Source organism: Dendrobates tinctorius, unplaced genomic scaffold (genome assembly GCF_039654945.1).
Source record: "Dendrobates tinctorius isolate UK_male_01 unplaced genomic scaffold, ASM3965494v1 ptg000158l, whole genome shotgun sequence".
NCBI lineage: Eukaryota > Metazoa > Chordata > Amphibia > Anura > Dendrobatidae > Dendrobates > Dendrobates tinctorius.
The window spans coordinates 14968290-14986745 of NW_027361825.1; the positions used below are offsets into that span (position 1 = coordinate 14968290).

Here is an 18456-nt window from a genome sequence, read left to right on the forward strand (position 1 = left end):
CCCTCTATCATGTTTTAATGTGGGTATGGTATTCTTTTCCAGATACACAGCATTGGTTTTGCCTAAAGGAGTAACTGAGTGACTGTGGGAAACTAGGGTTGTAGATAGGATGTAGAAGAAAGTACAGGGGCGATCACTGAATATCCCGATGTTATATTTCATTAAAAAAAATCACCAAAAAATATGGAAAATCATCTAAACAATTTAATGTGAATAGAGAAATTACCAAAAGATCATAGCCTTATTAGCTAATACTTTTTTTTATTGATCAGCCGCTTGAAGGCCATTTTCACATCTTTGTTTTTGAGGCTATAGATTAAAGGATTTATCAAGGGTGTTAATGAAGTATAAAACAGAGTATAAATCTTTTCTGACTCCAGAGAGTATGATGAGGTAGGTCTCAAGTAGACACAGACTATTGTCGTATAAAGAAAGGAAACGGCTGTCATATGAGAAGAACATGTATAGAAGGTTTTAATTCTACCAGCGCTAGAGTGGATCCGTAGAATAGCCCTGATGATGAAGAAGTAAGAAGTAATGGTGAGTGTGAAAGGCAAGAAACCAATGAAGAACGACTCTGTGTATATTAAGTGTTCCATTTTGGAGGCCTTGTAGCAAAAGAGCTTCATGATGACCATAAGTTCACAAAAGAAGTGGTTGATCTTGTTGGTTTTAAAGCAATGGATTTCATAGATAATGAAGACTGCTGGAACAACCTCAGAAATTCCAACAAACCAACAGACTGAAGCAAGTGCAGTACAGACTCTACTGTTCATGATTATAACGTACCGCAGAGGGTTACAAACCGCAACGTATCGATCGTAACTCATAACGGTAAAGAGCAAAAACTCACAGCAGAGGAGTGCTACATAGAAATACATCTGGGTTATACAGGCCGATAACGAAACAGTATTATCCCCAGTTATGTATGTGATCAGTGTCTTATGCATAGTGACTGTACTGTAAAATATGTCCATGACGGAAAGGTGAGACAAGAAGTAATACATTGGAGTCTGCATCTGGCGGTCTTTGCAGATTAGCAGTAAAATGACTGAATTTCCAATAAAAATAGAGAGATATAGTAACAAAACCAAGAGGAAGATGGGCGTCTGCAGATGTGGCAAATCACTAATACCTTTCATGATGAAAAAGTCAACCCAAGTACGGTTCTTGTCTTCCATCATATGGCCTGCTGAAGAAAAGAGTGATAAAAATGAGTGTTCCCTTTAATCATAAGGTTACGGATTGATTTTTGGGGTCAAGGAAAATTGAAATGGCAGCATGGGATAAGAAAAGCACGGCTACCTTTTCTCCAAACAGCGTCACTCCTGCCGGTGCGTTCTGTCTCGTGTTGCAGCTCAGATCCATTAAGGAAAAGGAAGCTGTGAAAGTTCCGGCACGGTTTTAGAAAGAAAGTACAATGATATGTTGGAGGCCTTATAGTAGTCTTGATGACTTTGGAGCGTAAGTAGCTACTTGGAGATAAAAAACAGCCTGGTTCATGGGGGCAGAAGACATAACTAGCCCTGTGGACCTAATACGTAGATCCTAGGACAAGCTGAATTAATACATACAGCAAATTGCATCAATTTAGTAATTTTGTGTAAGTGCTTCAAAGTCAATGTGTGCAATTGACATAAGATAACTGTTTTAACTTCTTAGTGACCACTGACTACCAATACGTCTTTTTACTGACCTGCGATATAAGAGAATAGCATCCCCATAGAGATGACAATCCAGCAGCTGTCGGCTGTACACTATAGCTGACAACTTGCTGCATCAGCCATGATCAGTGTTGGTACCGACTATAATAGTTTTACACTTTAAATGCTCTTGTCAATAATGAATATAGCATGTACAGTAGATGGCTGACAGGGTGCATTAGCGCCCTGAGGTCTTGAATGTGTGGTCCTGATGCTTGCCATTGCATTTCATGGCCAAATAATGGCCGTAATTAATGTCTGCCTGCTATAGCGGCCTGTTCAGAAGTTATTGTGAAGATCTAGAGTTGTGGGTGTTAGTAATCACCTAGGCAGGTTAACGATGCAACAAGTTTTATTTGTATCCATACAAGCATTTCAGTAAGTCCAGGTAGATGACCCCAATGTAATGCCCCCAGTCCACGGGATCAGCAACAAGTCAGTAAAAATAGTCCATGGGATAATTCCTAGGGGAATATAGATCTCACGACCGAAGCCCGAGAACTTAGTTCCAAGTTCGATAGTCCATTCATGGGTTCCAAGAGCGGCCTTAACTCTGCTCTTTTCGCTTCAGATCCCCAGACACAACTGCTCTCCCCCATCAAGTCTCTCAACTCTACGCCCAACCCCTTAACCAATGTACAATGAATTCACAGCCAGTGAAGTCTCCGGCCAGTCTGCAGTGGTGTGAACCCAAGTGGCCCCCCTGCCGAGAGAAAGAAAGGCACATATTCCCCCACCAGATAAGGTCATTGCATGTAAATACAACATAACTTGAGGTAACTAGTCATCTGTGCTGGGAAAGTATTTCAGTTCCTCACATTCCTCCCCCACTTTTCCAGCACGGCAAGTATTGGGCTCCAATTCATGAAATTGACTATCCTTCTTCTGACGACAATTACCAGAGTTCGTGGCTTCCTCAGTCTGTCTCGATAGTCTATCAGCATTGCCGTGGTCTCTCCCACACTGGTGGGAGGTTATTCGGCATATCGAGGTCTTCTGATGCAGCGGGAATGAGTCCTTGGCTTCGGGTTGCGACACTGGTCCAGTGGCACACCAACCCTGCTCCTAAGTTGTTGCCCAGCAACACATCCACAGGTAGGTGTCGCACTACCCCCACATCCACCATTCCCTTGCTGTGTCCCCAGTCTAAATGTAGTCGGGCTGTCCGAATGTTCAGAGATTCTCCTCCAGCTACGTGGACTCGAATGTGCCCGGCATTCCCTGGCGAAGTGTCCCCTGCGTCCGCAGTTATGGCAGCTTAATCCACCTCGCCCTGATGTGGGCCGTACTTGGGGTTTTGGGGGACCTCCCCCCTTTTCTCGCTCACAGCATTCCTGTCCCATTGCAGTACACTGTTCACAGGTTGGAAATGCTGATGACGTGGACCTTAATGGGCCCGGCATTCCCTGGTGAAGTGTCCCATGCGTCCACAGCTATGGCATCTTAATCCCCCTCGCCCTGATGCATGCCGTACTTGGGGTTTTTGGAGACCTCCCCCTCTTTGTAGAGTATGAAATCATCGCAGTTCCTCCTCTCGCTGGACCATGGGTCTCACTGGCCTCTCGGGAAGCCCCTGTTCCCGACTTGCCGGAGCTGTTCTCCCACACCACCCTGGATGATTGGCAGACCTATCATCAGCCAATCTTGCAGCCTCCTCCAGACTCCGTGGTTTTCTATCCGCCACCCATTCCTTTATATCACATGGGAGCTTGGACATAAATTGCTCCCGCATGAATATATCCAAGACATGTTCAGTTTCCCGAGCTCCCAGTCCTTCGATCCACCGAGCACATGCTGTACGTAATGTGTTGGCAAACTCCCGGTGCGTATGTGCATTGGGCTTTTCAGTCTCCCGAAACTTCCTCCGGTAGGTTTCAGGTGTGACGGCATACCTCTCCAGTAATGCGCTGCGAATGGTAGCGTAACACCACTGATCCCCAGAAGACAAGTTATTAAAAGCTTCTCTGGCTTTTCCGGTCAGGCCAACACTCAAAAATCTCGGCCAGTACTCAATGGACACCTCATGAAGCAGGCAGAGGTTCTCAAATAATTGAAGATGGTCATCAATACCCGTGGTGTCTTCATTAAACTGTGGTATGTCCCGGTACCTCAAAGATGCGGGTCCCTCTCTCCCGTTATCCACTGTCATCTGCGCAGAGGGTGGTGGGGTTACGGCTACATGGACACCCAGATATTTGCTTATCACAGCCGCCCGTTCTCTTTCTGTGGCCCGCTCTCCTAGTGCAGCCAGGACCCACCCCAACTCGGTCAATCGATCCTCTGCCATCGGAATGATTGCCCGCGGCTGTTGCCCCTCCACTGGGCTGTCCTCTTCTACATCTGGACTGATCTCCTCCTGTGGGTGTTCTCGATCCCACTCATCCAAGCGTTGAATTAGGGCCATCCGGTTGTCTGCCATCGACCACTCCAGCTCTCTCCCAGAGCACAGGGCTCTCAGCTGCTCCTACTTGAGTCTCTTGTAGATGGAGTCTGCCATCTCTTCTGCCAAGTCACCATCAGTAACTTTCTCTGTTACGCTGTTCAGAGATAGGTGATCCCACCTCTGCCACCACGTGTGAAGATCTAGAGTTGTGGGTGTTAGTAATCACCTAGGCAGGTTAACGATGCAACAAGTTTTATTTGTATCCATACAAGCATTTCATTAAGTCCAGGTAGATGACCCCAATGTAATGCCCCCAGTCCACGGGATCAGCAACAAGTCAGTAAAAATAGTCCATGGGATAATTCCTAGGGGAATATAGATCTCACGACCGAAGCCCGAGAACTTAGTTCCAAGTTCGATAGTCCATTCATGGGTTCCAGGAGCGGCCTTAACTCTGCTCTTTTCGCTTCAGATCCCCAGACACAACTGCTCTCCCCCATCAAGTCTCTCAACTCTACGCCCAACCCCTTAACCAATGTACAATGAATTCACAGCCAGTGAAGTCTCCGGCCAGTCTGCATTGGTGTGAACCCAAGTGGCCCCCCTGCCGAGAGAAAGAAAGGCACATATTCCCCCACCAGATAAGGTCATTGCATGTAAATACAACATAACTTGAGGTAACTAGTCATCTGTGCTGGGAAAGTATTTCAGTTCCTCACAGTTATCAACATTTAGGTGTTAAAAATCGATATCTTCATTCCTGTCATGCCACTTTGCATTAACTCCTGAAAAGCACCTGAAGGGTTAATAAACTACCTGAAAGCAATTTTGAACATGTTAAGGGTTGCTGTTTTTACAATGGTATCACTTTTGGGGGTTTCCAATATATAGGACCCCCAAAGTCACTTCAAAACTTAGTAGCTCCCAAAAAAAATAAGTTTCGTAAATCTTTGCATGTGACTATCTTGATTAAAGGGGTAACCATTCAAAGTACAAAAATTGTTGATTTTTTTTAATGTTTGTAATATTTCTGATATTTCTATAATTAAACACAGAAATATTGACATAAATTTAACCATTATCATAAAGTACAATGTGTCACGAAAAAACGATCCGTTGAAGCGCTTTGGAGTTATTACCACATAAAGAGTGGTCAGATTTAAAAAATTGGACCCAGTCTCTAAGGGGTTAAGGATAATTTTCACTCCCTTTTCTCACGTAATTTAGAATATTTGGATAGGCATATTTTATCTTGTGAAATTGCTTTGTTGGAGTGAGTGAATAAATATATCTTTATAGAACACAGCCTATAAAATAGGCATCGGCTTATCTATAAAACACATAATTGTGACCTCACAATAGAACACAGCCTGTAAATATACACATATATTCATAAAACATAGCCTAGAATTATATACACAAACATTTATGAAGCCCAGAATTGTCATATCACAGTATGCAGACATGTTTGTTAGCCACAGTTTATCAATTCAAACATAATCATTTATTAAATTTAGTACTGGGACTTGGGAATAGAGCACAATCTATTCAGCCAGATTTATCTCTGAGGGCAGGTGCATACGATAATAAACTGTTTCATCCGAGAGAATCGGGCCGATTATGCAAATTACACTGATCAGAGTTTGATCACACTGTGATCCGTTTCTCTCAGATGAAAAGATAGTGAACAATATTTCACAATTTTCTCCATTTTGTCAGTGTGTAGAAATTGGACTGTAGTCAGACGTCATCCAAGTTCAGTCCGATTTTTTTCCACTGATTTATTGACTTGCATGGCCAAATATCATTATTAAACTCGGACATTCAGCGGACATGTGCACGGCGCCATAGACTAACATTGGCTTGCGTGCAATCTGATGTTTTCTCACATCGCACTCGGACATGGAATTCCGCCGTCTGCACCTGCCCTGAAACATAGTATTGTAACATCTCAATAGAGCACAGCCTATAAAGCAAAACATAAATGTATTTTATGCCTGAGAAAGCTTCCTCTGTATTGCTGCTGTGCCCGAGAATAACATAGATACTTCTAAACATCTGTTTTAGCCTAAAGAGAGCAGATGAAAGGAAGTATAACTGCAGGATTAGATTACACCGGGTTTGTTTGCTATTTTACCATGGAAATGAATTATCTGCATTGCTGTGGTTATATTAAAACAGTGGAAAATTAAAAAGATTAGAAGCTATTGCAAATTTGCAGAAATTTTCATTTTAGAGGCAATGAAATAATAGAAAAAAGTGGTTTTGAAGGTGAACATAGCATTAAGTTAAAATGCATAAATAATAAAAACCTCAGGTGAGATAAAGTTTTAGCTACTGCACCAGTCTGTGGAAGTCTCACCCCAACAGCGCCTGGTCTTAGCTGTAGAAATATGCATTAGTTTTGTTGCATTTTTGCCATAGTTTTTACTTGTTTTTTTTCTTACAATAACAGCTACAGTAAATATTTTAACACATCAAACACTGAATAAAAGACATATGACTGCAACCAAAACCATGATTTCTGGTCAATGGCAATAGATTAAAGTGCGTGGTTTAAATGTAATTTTTTCCACATTTTCAATTGTAAGGGGTTTTTTTCTTCTAAACTGGAATTGTATGTTTGTGAGATGAATAAAATATGACTGCGGATCAGTATTCTTTGAATTCTTAAATACAGAAGATATCGGCAGTCCGCGACTAACGAGTGGATGCGTGTTGAATAGAGCTGAGCGAACGTGGTGCCATCCAGTGGAGTGACTTTGGCATTCTCAAAAAATGTTTAAGTCCCCGCAGCTGCACGTCATGCACACATGCAGAAATTGTCTGTTTATTAGGTAATCCCTGCATGTGTTGCAGCTGTCTTACAGCCGTGAGACATGCAGCTGCGGGGACTCGAACATATTATTCAAGCATGCTGAAGACACCCGATTAGCACCCGAGCATGGAGGATAACACCTTATCAAGCACGTTCGCTCATTGCTTATATTGAAGTATACTGCTCAAAGAAATAAAGGGAACACAAACAGCCTGCTGCAACTGCAATAGTGTTCCCTTTATTTTTCTGAGCAGTATGTATTGCTATCCAAATAAATCTGTTTCAAAATCCACATAAAAAAAGAATAAAATACTCTATAAATACTTTCCCTATTCATTTACATGGAAATCCACATACTTTGTCATTTTTGTGAGGTTTTTTTTTTTTGAGGCTTTGAAAACCACTGAAAAGATCTTTCACTTCTGTGAGGTCAACGCCTTGTCAAAGGCTTCAAAACCACATATAAAAGAACTCTTAGGGCTCATGCTCACTTGCGAGAGACTCGCACGAAAACCTGGCGCTGGCACTCGGATCGGAGCGTGCGGTTGCATAGAAATACAAGTAACCACACGCTTTGGTCGGAGTGCCGGCGGCAGTGCCAGGTTTTCATTCGAGAGACTCGCACCAGAATGCGAGAGCAAGTGAGTATGAGCCCTTAAAAGTATGGCGGATCTGAAAACCTCATCACAAACCACCTGTCCTCTGACGTAGGATTCTCTTGAAAATCATATCAGTCTTCCTCTTTAGAAAACATACTCTTAATGATCTAGTAGGATGAAATAGGACTCAGATATTACTAATACACAAAAAGACTTGTTGCATAATCCGTGTAGTTCATACATAAATGAAACACCTCTTAAAGGGATTGTCCACAACTGGAGAACCTGTTTTTCTAAATAGCTTCACAGTGCAAAACAAAATGAAAAAATGAAACATCATACTTATTAAGAATATCTACATGAAAATATGCAAGGCTCAAAATGAATAAAAAATATTTTCTATACACCCCCTGATGAAACTTGACACGAAATACATGTTGGGTGCATTTTCTTTGATAGGTAAAGTGGACTCAATATCACTTTTCTTAAAAGCTTCATAGTTCAAAACAAAATAAAAAAATGAAACTTAATGCTTAGTAATTGTAAAGTGCTGCGGAATATGTTGGCTCTATGTATTATCTCCTGGGCCGGGACCTTTCCTCCCATCTCCATCTGTGTTTCGCCAATCAGCCAGTGAAGTCACTGTTATACAACATGGCATGTAATTGGGAAACAGCTTTACAAAAGTATCACATTGATTTATTTACCAGTTATATTTTATTGGAATGAGACACGAATGTTTGCATTAATTCTCTAGAGGTTTTATATTACATTGTACAAAGAATTGCTAATAAAGTGACGTTTTGAATGTTTCATCCATTCGGACAAGATCAATACATTGTTACTGATTGTCATCTTGGAGTCTCTTCTTACAGTCAAAGTAACCACAAAGAGAAACTTTAAGGCCTCTTTCACACATCAGTTTTTCGCCGTCAGGCGCGATCCGGCTATTTTTACGAAAACCGGATCCGGCGAAATGCAATGTCGGATCTGGTTTTTCCTCATTGACTTACATTAGCGCCGGATCAGGCCAGATGGTCATGTGTTTCGTCCGGTTTTGGCCGGATCCGGCAATGTCTGGAAAAAATGGCAACTGTAACGTTTTTTGTCTCCAGCGAAAAAGCCGGACCCGCCGGATCAAATGCAGAAACACAACATCACACTACATACAACACATAGAAAACAATGTAGCGCAGATATCACGCAGCAAACACATATGCCTACATCCAACCACATAATTTTTTTGCTTTTCTTTTCTAGTCTTCCCAATCTGGTGCTCGGCCAAGAGGTCCTCCCAGTGCCTCCCAGGGTCGTCGGCGACAGCGACGCGGCGGTCACCAGTGTTTAAGTATAATATTTTTGCTTTGGTTTTTTTTAACTTTTTATTTAATTTTTTAAGTGTAGTGGCCAATTATTTTATTTTTCTCTTTTTCTTTAACAGCCTTCACGGCCTGCTCCCGACTCTGACGGTGAGGATGGAGAGATTGATGTGGACCACCTCATCGATCTTGTTAGAGAAAGGGAGCCGCTTTGGAATATGGCTGACCGCCGGCATGCTGATGTAATTGTGACCCGACGGCTCTGGGAGGAAATCTGTTCGCTCCTTGTGGACCGCTGGGAGGACCTTGAAGCTTGGGCCCAGATTCAAGAGCGTAAGTATATACAGTTCCCGTTGCTTGATGTCAAGCAGTGTTTCCCGAACTCCAGTCCTCATGGTACCCACGGGTCATGTTTTCAGGATTTCCTTTTGAGCAACACTATGGGAATCCTGAAAACATGACCCGTTGGGAACCACGAGGACTGGAGTTTGTGAAACACTGATGTTGTATACTAACCACTTTGTGCTTTCTCGTTTCAGGGGAGAGAATTGTGAAGCGGTGGCAGTCTGTGAGGGATCGTTTCAAGAAGGAGTTCAATAAAGAGATGCGGGCCCCGAGTGGATCTGGAGGACGCAAGTACAAGTACGCCCGAGCCCTGTCGTTCCTCAGGGCAGCAATGGTCACCAGAAGGTAAATATTACACACCCCATGTCCAAAAGTAATGTTAACATGTCTAATTTTTTTTTCAGCCAGGGCCAATGGCATGTCAGTATATTAATTGTGTTTTTTTCTCTTTGTTCCACAGCACGGTGACCAGCATTCGGGAGCCTGCACGGTTGGACCCTTCTGAAGCGATCCCTGAGGAGACCGGCACCGAGGGACACTTCGACCGCCCCGGTACATCTGCACCTTCCCAGCCTTCCCACACATTCGACCCATCTGTCCCATCCACCAGCACAGGAGCTTCGTGGCCGCCTACATTACATGAAGCTGCTGGTGAGGAGATCGCTTTCCCTTTACCCCACCCTTCTGCCCCTGCCACCTCTAGTTCACCTGCGGGTACTGGGCGGCAGCGGCAGAGGGGTCAGGAAAAGAGCTATGCCCCAGAGTTCTTGCATCTGACTGCATCTTTCCAGAACTGTCTCAAAGTCTTGTCCGAGCAAATGTCCGCAGGCTTTCAGCAGCTCAACTCCGGCATTCTGGAGTTGAAGACACTTCTGCAAACAATGCATTCAGAAGCAAGATCTTCTCCAAACCACACCTTTTTCAGGTCTGTTGTGGAGCGCTTGGCAACACTGTCTCCTACCTAGCAGATGCATGTAATGCATTCGTGCCACGGTGCTCTACAGCAGGTTACCTCCCAACCTCCACCTCCCACCACAGTAGTTCCTCCACCTGCACCCCCTCCAGCCACTGTCCCTACTCCCCCTCCTATTCAATACCAGACACCTCCTCAGTACCAGCCACCTACCTAGTACCAGCAAACTCCCCAGTACCAGCAAACTCCCCACTTCCAGCAACCTGCCCCGTACCAAACTACTTCCCAGTACCAAACTCATTCCCCCTACCACTTCGCAACCACATCATCTGCTACTCCATTCCCAGCCCAACCCTCCACTCAACCACCCACCACCTGTTCTGCCACCCACATGTCCACCCATTCTCTTGCTTTTTCCACCCCTTCACCTCTAACTGTTCCTTCCCCACCACGATCCCAGTCCTCTCTCCACACTCCCAGTGTCGAAGTGTCCCGCAGCCCCTCCAGCAGTATTTCCACCCCACACTACACTAATTTATAAATGTGTGTATTCAAATAAAAAAGAGAAAATGTTTTTAACAATTAAACAGTTTATTAAAAAAAATTTTTTTTCAATAAAAGTTAAAGTATTGGTTTACACTGGTTGTCTGTCTTTTATTTCTGCGGCAAAATATGGCATAAAAAAGGTTAAGTACAGGGTATACAAAAGGTAAAAAGGTATACAAAACAAGGTACATAACTGTGGGTAAAAGGTAAATAAATTTTACCTTTTGGCCACAGTTGTGTTCCTGGTTGTGTTTTAGACAAAGTATTTCACATTTTACCAATAGTTGTGTATCTTGTTGGGGATTTCCTAACAATGTACACAACTTTTGGTAAAAGGTGAAAGACTTTGCCTAAAACACAACTGTGGTCAAGGTAAAAATAGTTAAACCACGACAAGATAGACGACAAGATAGCCAACTTTGTTTGGAAAAGGTATATACTGTTGGTACAGAAGGTACACAACTTTGGCTAACGGCAGAAATTTATCAAATTCTGTCATCCTGCCAGTCTATTCTGCCTTGAGGTGACAAAGTATTCTGCAAAATTGTCCCTCATTCGTGACACCGTCATAGAACTTCTATTGGTAATGTTCTGGTAATCTTGCAAGGTGGTTTCTTCAGCGGTGTCCTCAATGGAAATGGGTTCCTTGCACAAAACAAAATTGTGGAGTACCACGCAAGCTTTGATCACCTCGTCCACAGTTTCTGTCTTGAGGTTGATCGCAGTCAATAGGACACGCCATTTGGCTGTCAGAATACCAAAGGAGCATTCCACCATTCTTCTTGCTCTTGTTAGCAGGTAATTAAAAATGCATTTTGTTCTTGTCAATCCTCTGCTACAGTAGGGTTTCAAAAGGTGTTCTGACAGCTGTAATGCTTCATCCCCTACACAGACAAAAGGCATAGGTGGACCAGATGTTTGCGGCAGCAGTCTAGGGGATGGGAACTGGAAGGTGTTTCCATACAGTTTACGCCCCATGGCAGACAGTTTGAAAGCTTGAGAGTCATTGGAGCAGCCATAGGCCCCAATATCAACAGCAATAAATTTGTATTCCGCGTCATCGATGGCCATGAGGACAATGGAGAAATATTTCTTGTAATTGAAATATTCCGATCCCGATGGCTTTACAATGCGGATATGTTTCCCGTCCACAGCGCCCAAGCAGTTCGGAAACTGACATATCTGTAGAAACTTTTCAGAAATTTCAATCCACCTCTCTGTTGTGGGCTCTGGTAAAAACTCTTCAACTAAGGAGTCCCACAGTGCACGGCATGTGTACTTCACTATTCCAGATATGGTTGAAATCCCGAGTCTGTACTGGAAATGCAGTGACGAAAGGGATTCTCCAGTTGCAAGAAATCTGTGGGGAAGTAAAAAACAATAAATTAGTTAAAAATCACAGCATTACATACCAAAGCTCAGCTTTAACACTTGGAGATACAAACTACCACCAACAAGATTGCAGTGAAAGTGTGCTCTGATGCGAGCATATCCAATAAATGTGGCTTACCTTAAAGTCACCATCAGACGCTCTTCGGGTGAAACGGAGAAGCGGCAATAGGTGTCCGATTTTCTTATGAGGTGTGCAATGCGCTCCACCAAGTAATCAAAATTCTCCATTTTCATCCGAACATATGCAAAAAATTTCTCCGGGTTTCGTCTAAGGTCCATGCAGAGTGTAGAATAGACCCCACGCGTCATTCTCTTGGCTGTGATGGGGTGGATCCACAAACGGCGTCGCTGATGCCTGATGCCCTGCTGTCTTGCTCTCTCCTTTTCCAGAACAATCACCCTCAAACGGTTCGCCTCTGCTGTAAAATCCATCACATTCTTCAAAATATTTGCAATCACAACATCCATCTTCGCCAGTCACTTGCTCTTCTCTCCAACATGCAGTTTCTCCTCTACAACCTTTCAAAGATGGGCTGTAGGAACATGGTATATATAGATTTCAGCAGCCAATCCCGTTTCGAAGCCCCCAAGGGGCGTTTTTAAAAACCGGATCCGGCGTAATCCGGCGGAAAACGGATGAAACTGATGAGACGGATCCGGTTTTGGTCTGATGACCAAAACGGATCCGGCAGAAAACCGGATCCGTCACATCCGGTTTTACATAACATTTGCCGGATCCGGCGCTCCGGCACGATGCCGGATCGCACCTGAGGCTGGAGTCACACAACGAATAATAAAAAAAAAAAAAAAAAAAAAAAAAAAAAAAAAAAAAAAAAAATCGGTCCCATTTTAACGGTCCGAAATTGCACAAAGGTATCTTAACCAGTTATGCGTTTTTGATGCGATTTTTCTTCATTGATGCAATTTTAATCGCATGTAAGCATCCTTTTGACATCCGTCTGGCGAGATTTTCTCGCAGGATAGCAAAATGGACAAATAATGGAGCCTAATGACAGGTTTCCCCACACAAACGAATTAATAGATCTAGACACATATATATGTATAATATTAAATTGCGGGGACTCCTGCTGACGTCACTGAGGCTGCAGGGAGTCCCCGTAATTTCATACAACGAATTAACCCCTTAAATTAACCCCTACAACTCCAAAATTTAACCCACAAACACTCATCAAATTAATAGTGATAGACATACCATAAAAAAACATGAAATGAAATGGTTAACTATATGTAAACCATGTGTCATTTCATGTCGGGCAGGAGAATAAATATCCAAAAGCCGGCAAATGTTTCTGCGGCCATTCTGCTTTGATGAACTGAATGAATTAGAAATACATGTACAAATGTGTCTCTGTGACATGTAAAAAAAAAAATAAATAAATAAAATAATATATATATATATATATATATATATATAATATAGTGTCTAGATATAATCATTCTTTCTTTATTTAACTGGTTTCTGTGATTTTACTGTATTGGAATAAAGAATTGCCGGCTTTTGCTAAAGGACACCGGGTGCGATTTTATCGCAACTCACAATATCGGGTCCGTTTTTAGTCCTATTTTTTCTCGCCCCCATAGACTTGTATTGTCGAATCCGATCCGAAAATCGGTGACAATCGCAGCATGCTGCGATTGTCTCGGTCAGAGGATCGGATGCGATAAAAAAAAAAACAAAACAAAACAAAAAAAAAAAAAAAAATCGCATGATGTGAGCTGCCCCATAGAATAACATGGGTTCGAATGCAACGCGATTTTTTAGCGCATTGCATTCGTCCGTTTTATTCACCAGTGTGACCCCGGCCTGACGGCGAAAAACTGATGTGTGAAAGTAGCCTAAGGCTAACATACAACCTTCTCCTCGTATCTGTTTTAATTATGCATTAATTCCCTGGATGACCCCATATATTTTACATTTACAGCAAGCACATCAGCAATATTTGAGTGCCATTGATTCCTATACCTATAAAACAAAATTTCAAAAATAATGTGCAAAACTAAAATGTTTCAGAAGCTGCTCATTTAGTTGCATAGCAGTGTGGTCTTAATATTTAGTGATTAGCAAGATAATATGTTATATATAACAATTTGTCGTAGTAAATGTGAAGATGTTACCTGCTCTGCCAGTGCCAGGATCTGCTCTACAAGGTTGCCTCCATTATTTATGCTATTTGGGTATTTTCAGAGAAGTCTCTCATAGGGAGCGGTGACTCAGGGGGCCAAAACCCTGGGCGAGAAGCAATCTTTTGCAACATGGTGTAATCAGTTTTTGGCACAAACTTGGAAATGTTAGGAAAAATACTAAAAAGTTGTACTATCAAGAAGATTGTGTAGGATTGGACAACATACCTGTCTTATTAGAGGAGCAGTGACATAGTTATCTGTCAGTGGTACCACATATTAGCCCTCAGCAGTGGCTTATTCATCATAATAGCATCTTCCCACTGTTATGGGACCTGTGATGGGTAAAGGGCAACCTAGGAATTTGCTTGCTTTTCAATATCGAGCCATATGTAAATGTCTGTGGAAGATTTTTCAAAGTATTTATGCCACTTGTATGGTGTAAATGCAGTGGGTATACAACGTCCACACACCTGTTACAATGCAAGATTTTTGCCATGTAAAAATTGTACCAAGGAGAATTACGGCATTTCAGAACTTGTTTACCTTTAAAGTTGCCCATTGTTGATGTCCCCTTTGAAATTTTGACTGCTTTTAGTTTTTTTTAGGTTGCAAGTCTGAAAGCATGGCACATTTAGAGTTGGCAGTCTTTCTTGTTGGTATGTTAATAAAAAAAACTGTTTTGATACCTGTTGTTGGTATGTTAATAAAAAAACTATTTTGATACCTGTACTGAGTAGTGTTGAGCATTCCGATACCGCAAGTATCGGGTATCGGCCGATATCAGCGGTATCGGAATTCCGATACTTAATTCCGATACTTTTTTCATATCGGATTCCGGGATCGGAATAGGAAGTTCCCATCATGCTATGAGCCTGCTTGCTTTGATTAAGCCAATGGGAATCCTCCGAAGTGTGGGCACATCCTGTTAGGCATGTAGGCATGTTAACTATTGGCATGGCTGTGATTGGCTGCCGAAATGATGTCATGATGCACTATAAAAGCCACCGCAGCCGCCATTTCTGGTCACTCTGCTGTGAATTCAGTTAGGGACAGGCTGCTGTAGAAGACTGTGAGGGACAGTTAGAAATAGCGATTCTAAAAACAATATTGTGCTTTATCCAGGCTACATAAACCACCACTGTAGCTTGCTTTTCCCTAGCAGCGCTGTTTTCACAGCTGTCTGCAAGGGCTGTGTGAGTGCAGCTCACGCTGTGGAGTGGGTCCTGCAGCCACGTCAGGCTGTAGGCCACCCAGTGTGATCACTGCTGCCTCATACATCTTTTATTTTTTGAGCTGCATTTTTTAAATAATTTCAATCTAGTGTGCTTCCATCCGTATCCATATACGTTGGTTGCAAACACTAGTAGTAGACAGCGGAGCCTTTCTGCAGCCTTTCAGTGCTAGTGTCCACTTTGCTGCACTGTTCACGGCTGTCTGAGAGGTCTCTGACTGTGTGTGAGTGCAGCTCACGCTGAGTAGTGTGTCCTGCAGCTACGTCTGGCTGTAGGATGCTCAGCGTGCGTCACTGCCTCACACATATTTTTATTTGAGTGCAGCTCATTTTTTCTTCTATTAGTGTGCATCCATCCGTCTCCATCTACGGTGGTTGCAAACACTATATAGGAGTACACAGCGGAGCCTTTCTGCAGCCTGTCAGTGCCAGTGCCCACTTAGCTGCACTGTTGACGGCTGTCTGAGAGGTCTCTGACTGTGTGTGAGTGCAGCTCACGCTGAGTAGAGTGTCCTGCAGCTACGTCTGGTTGTAGGACGCTCAACGTGCGTCACTGCCTCACACATATTTGTCTTTGAGTGCAGCTCATTTTTTCTTCTCCTATTAGTGTGCATCCATCCGTATCCATCAACATTGGTTGGTTGCAAACACTATATAGGAGTAGATAGAGGAGCCTTTTTTTCTGGCTTGTGCCCTGCCGGCGCAGCCAGATTAGTATTACCCAATTTTTTTGGAGCCTCATCTTTTGCATTGTAGGTTACCTGCCTGCATTGTAATAGCTCCAAAAAGTTGGTGATACTATCAGTTTCAATTCTTTGTTCTCATACTTTGAGTTTGTTTCAAACAAAGAAACCACATAAAAAGTTCACCAAACACTACATTTTGAACTTGTGTAGGCCACATCAGCTCCTATTAAAGTCTAGTCCACACACACACACTTCATAAAATTAGTGTTTCTTGTACCTGTAACCAGCTGTTCAGGAATAAGCACACTAAGGCCCCCCTTTGTCCTTTTTTGCCTATCTTAAGCAGTCTTGCAAGATGAAGAAGGCAGGGAGTAAGGCGCGGGGGCGTGGGCGTGGAGTTTCAGCAGGGAGAGGACGTGGGGATTCTGCAGGGAGAGGACGTGGGGATTCTACAGGTAGAGGACGTGGGGATTCTGGGCCTGCTGCGGGCACCAGTGGATCAGCATCCCCCAGTTTTAGCAGGCAACAGTCCTTTATGCGCAGCTTTGTAGGACCTCAACGTACCCCACTGCTGCGGGAGGAACAAATTGAAGCCGTTGTCGGATGGATGGCAGCTAACGCATCGACTTCAATTACTTCCGCATCCTCTCAGGGTCAGAGCACCGAAGAGCAACCATCTGTCTCTTCACCACCTGCCAAAGTGCCCAGGCAGTCAGAGAGACATGGACAGGAGCCATCACAATCTCTACTTCTGTTCTCGGAATCTGTTGGCTTGGAAAGAGGGGGCCAGCCAAGCAGCATTCCTGAATGTGAAGAAGAGGGAGTATGCAGTGATGCGCAACTTCTTTGTCCCTCTGAATCTGAAGAGGCGAGTGGGCCAGTGCCTATGGTCAGCACACCTCAGTACGCATCAGATGATGACGAGACTCAGTTGCCACTTTCTGGTGCGTACGGTGCTGGCGAGACAACCCCGGAGAAGCAGCTGTTTGAAGAGGGGAGGGAAGATGATGAGGTCCTTGACCCATCATGGCGTGAGCAACAGGAAGGTGGTGGGAGCAGCTCGGAGGAAGAGATTCCCCTACCGGCCAAAACAGGAGGCAGAGGGAGGGGGAAGACTTGGTTGCCTGTACCCTCCACTTCGGCACCCGTTAGGAGCATTCCTCCTTCCAAAGGCAAACCGGGCGCTCACAAGAGTTGCAGTGCGTGGTCCTTTTTTGACACAGTTGCAGATGACATTTGCTTTGTCAAATGCAAGCTGTGTCATCAGAGAGTCAAAAGAGGGAGAAATGTCAGCAACCTCAATACCACAAATATGTGGAAACATGTGCGCACCAAGCACGAGTTGGAGTTGCAGAGACACCCTCAAGACGTAGGCCAACGTACAGCACCACCTACCACCTCTTCAGTTCGTGTTGGGCCCTCTTCCTCCAGCTCACACACTGCTGGTTCGGCTTCCTCACAGGATCGCCAAGGAAGAACCTCTGCCACTGTTGTCCGGAGACCCTGTCAGATTCCACCCATAACAGCACGTTCCCATCCATCACAGCCATCGGTAGCACAGGCATGGGATAAAAGGCGCCCTTACTCGGCAAACCATCCCCGAGCACAGTCTCTGAATGCTGGCATTGCCAAACTTCTGGCAGTTGAAATGCTGTCATTCAGGCTGGTGGACACTGACACCTTCCGGGACTTAATGGCATTGGCAGTCCCCCAATACAACGTGCCCAGCCGCTTTTATTTCAGCAGGCGAGCCGTCCCTGCCCTGCAGAAACATGTTGAGGGCAAAATAAAACATGCGCTACTAAACGCCGTTAGTAGCAAGGTCCACCTGACCACCGATGCGTGGACCAGTAACCATGGACAGGGACGATACCTTTCCCTCACTGCCCACTGGGTCAATGTTGTGGAGCCGGGTACGGATCTGGAGAGTGGCGCTGTACGTGTTCTTCCAACGCCACGGATTGCAGGACTCCAGTCTGTACACATAGACTCCTCCTCCTACTCAAGTTCCTCAGAAACAGCAGAGCAGGAGCCTGTTACGACCGATATGAGCACAGCCGTGGCCAAACGTCAACAGGCTGTACTCAAATTAATTTCTTTGGGGAATCGAAGCCACACAGCGCAGGAGCTCTGGAATGCTATCAAGCTGGAGAGCGATGTGTGGTTTGGGCCAGCGAATCTCCAGCCGGGCTTGGTAGTGTGTGACAATGGCCGAAATCTGGTGGCAGCTCTTGGCCTAGGCAACCTCACACACATCCCATGTCTGGCACATGTTCTTAACTTGGTCGTGCAGAGCTTTCTGAGGGACTATCCGGATCTTGATGCACTGTTGCACAAGGTCCGCATAGAGTGCGCTCACTTGCGACGTTCCAGCAC

General features: G+C 44.1%; 1 protein-coding gene across 1 annotated transcript; it reads left to right on the forward strand.

The window, feature by feature from the left end:
• Positions 1–1451: 1451 nt before the first annotated feature.
• Positions 1452–10717, forward strand: LOC141052197 (uncharacterized). The gene is made up of 3 exons (XM_073549415.1): positions 1452–1464; positions 9362–9512; positions 9628–10717. The coding sequence occupies exons 1-3, from the start codon at positions 1452–1454 to the stop codon at positions 10130–10132; spliced, it is 669 nt and encodes a 222-aa protein (XP_073405516.1). The 3' UTR covers positions 10133–10717.
• Positions 10718–18456: the final 7739 nt, after the last annotated feature.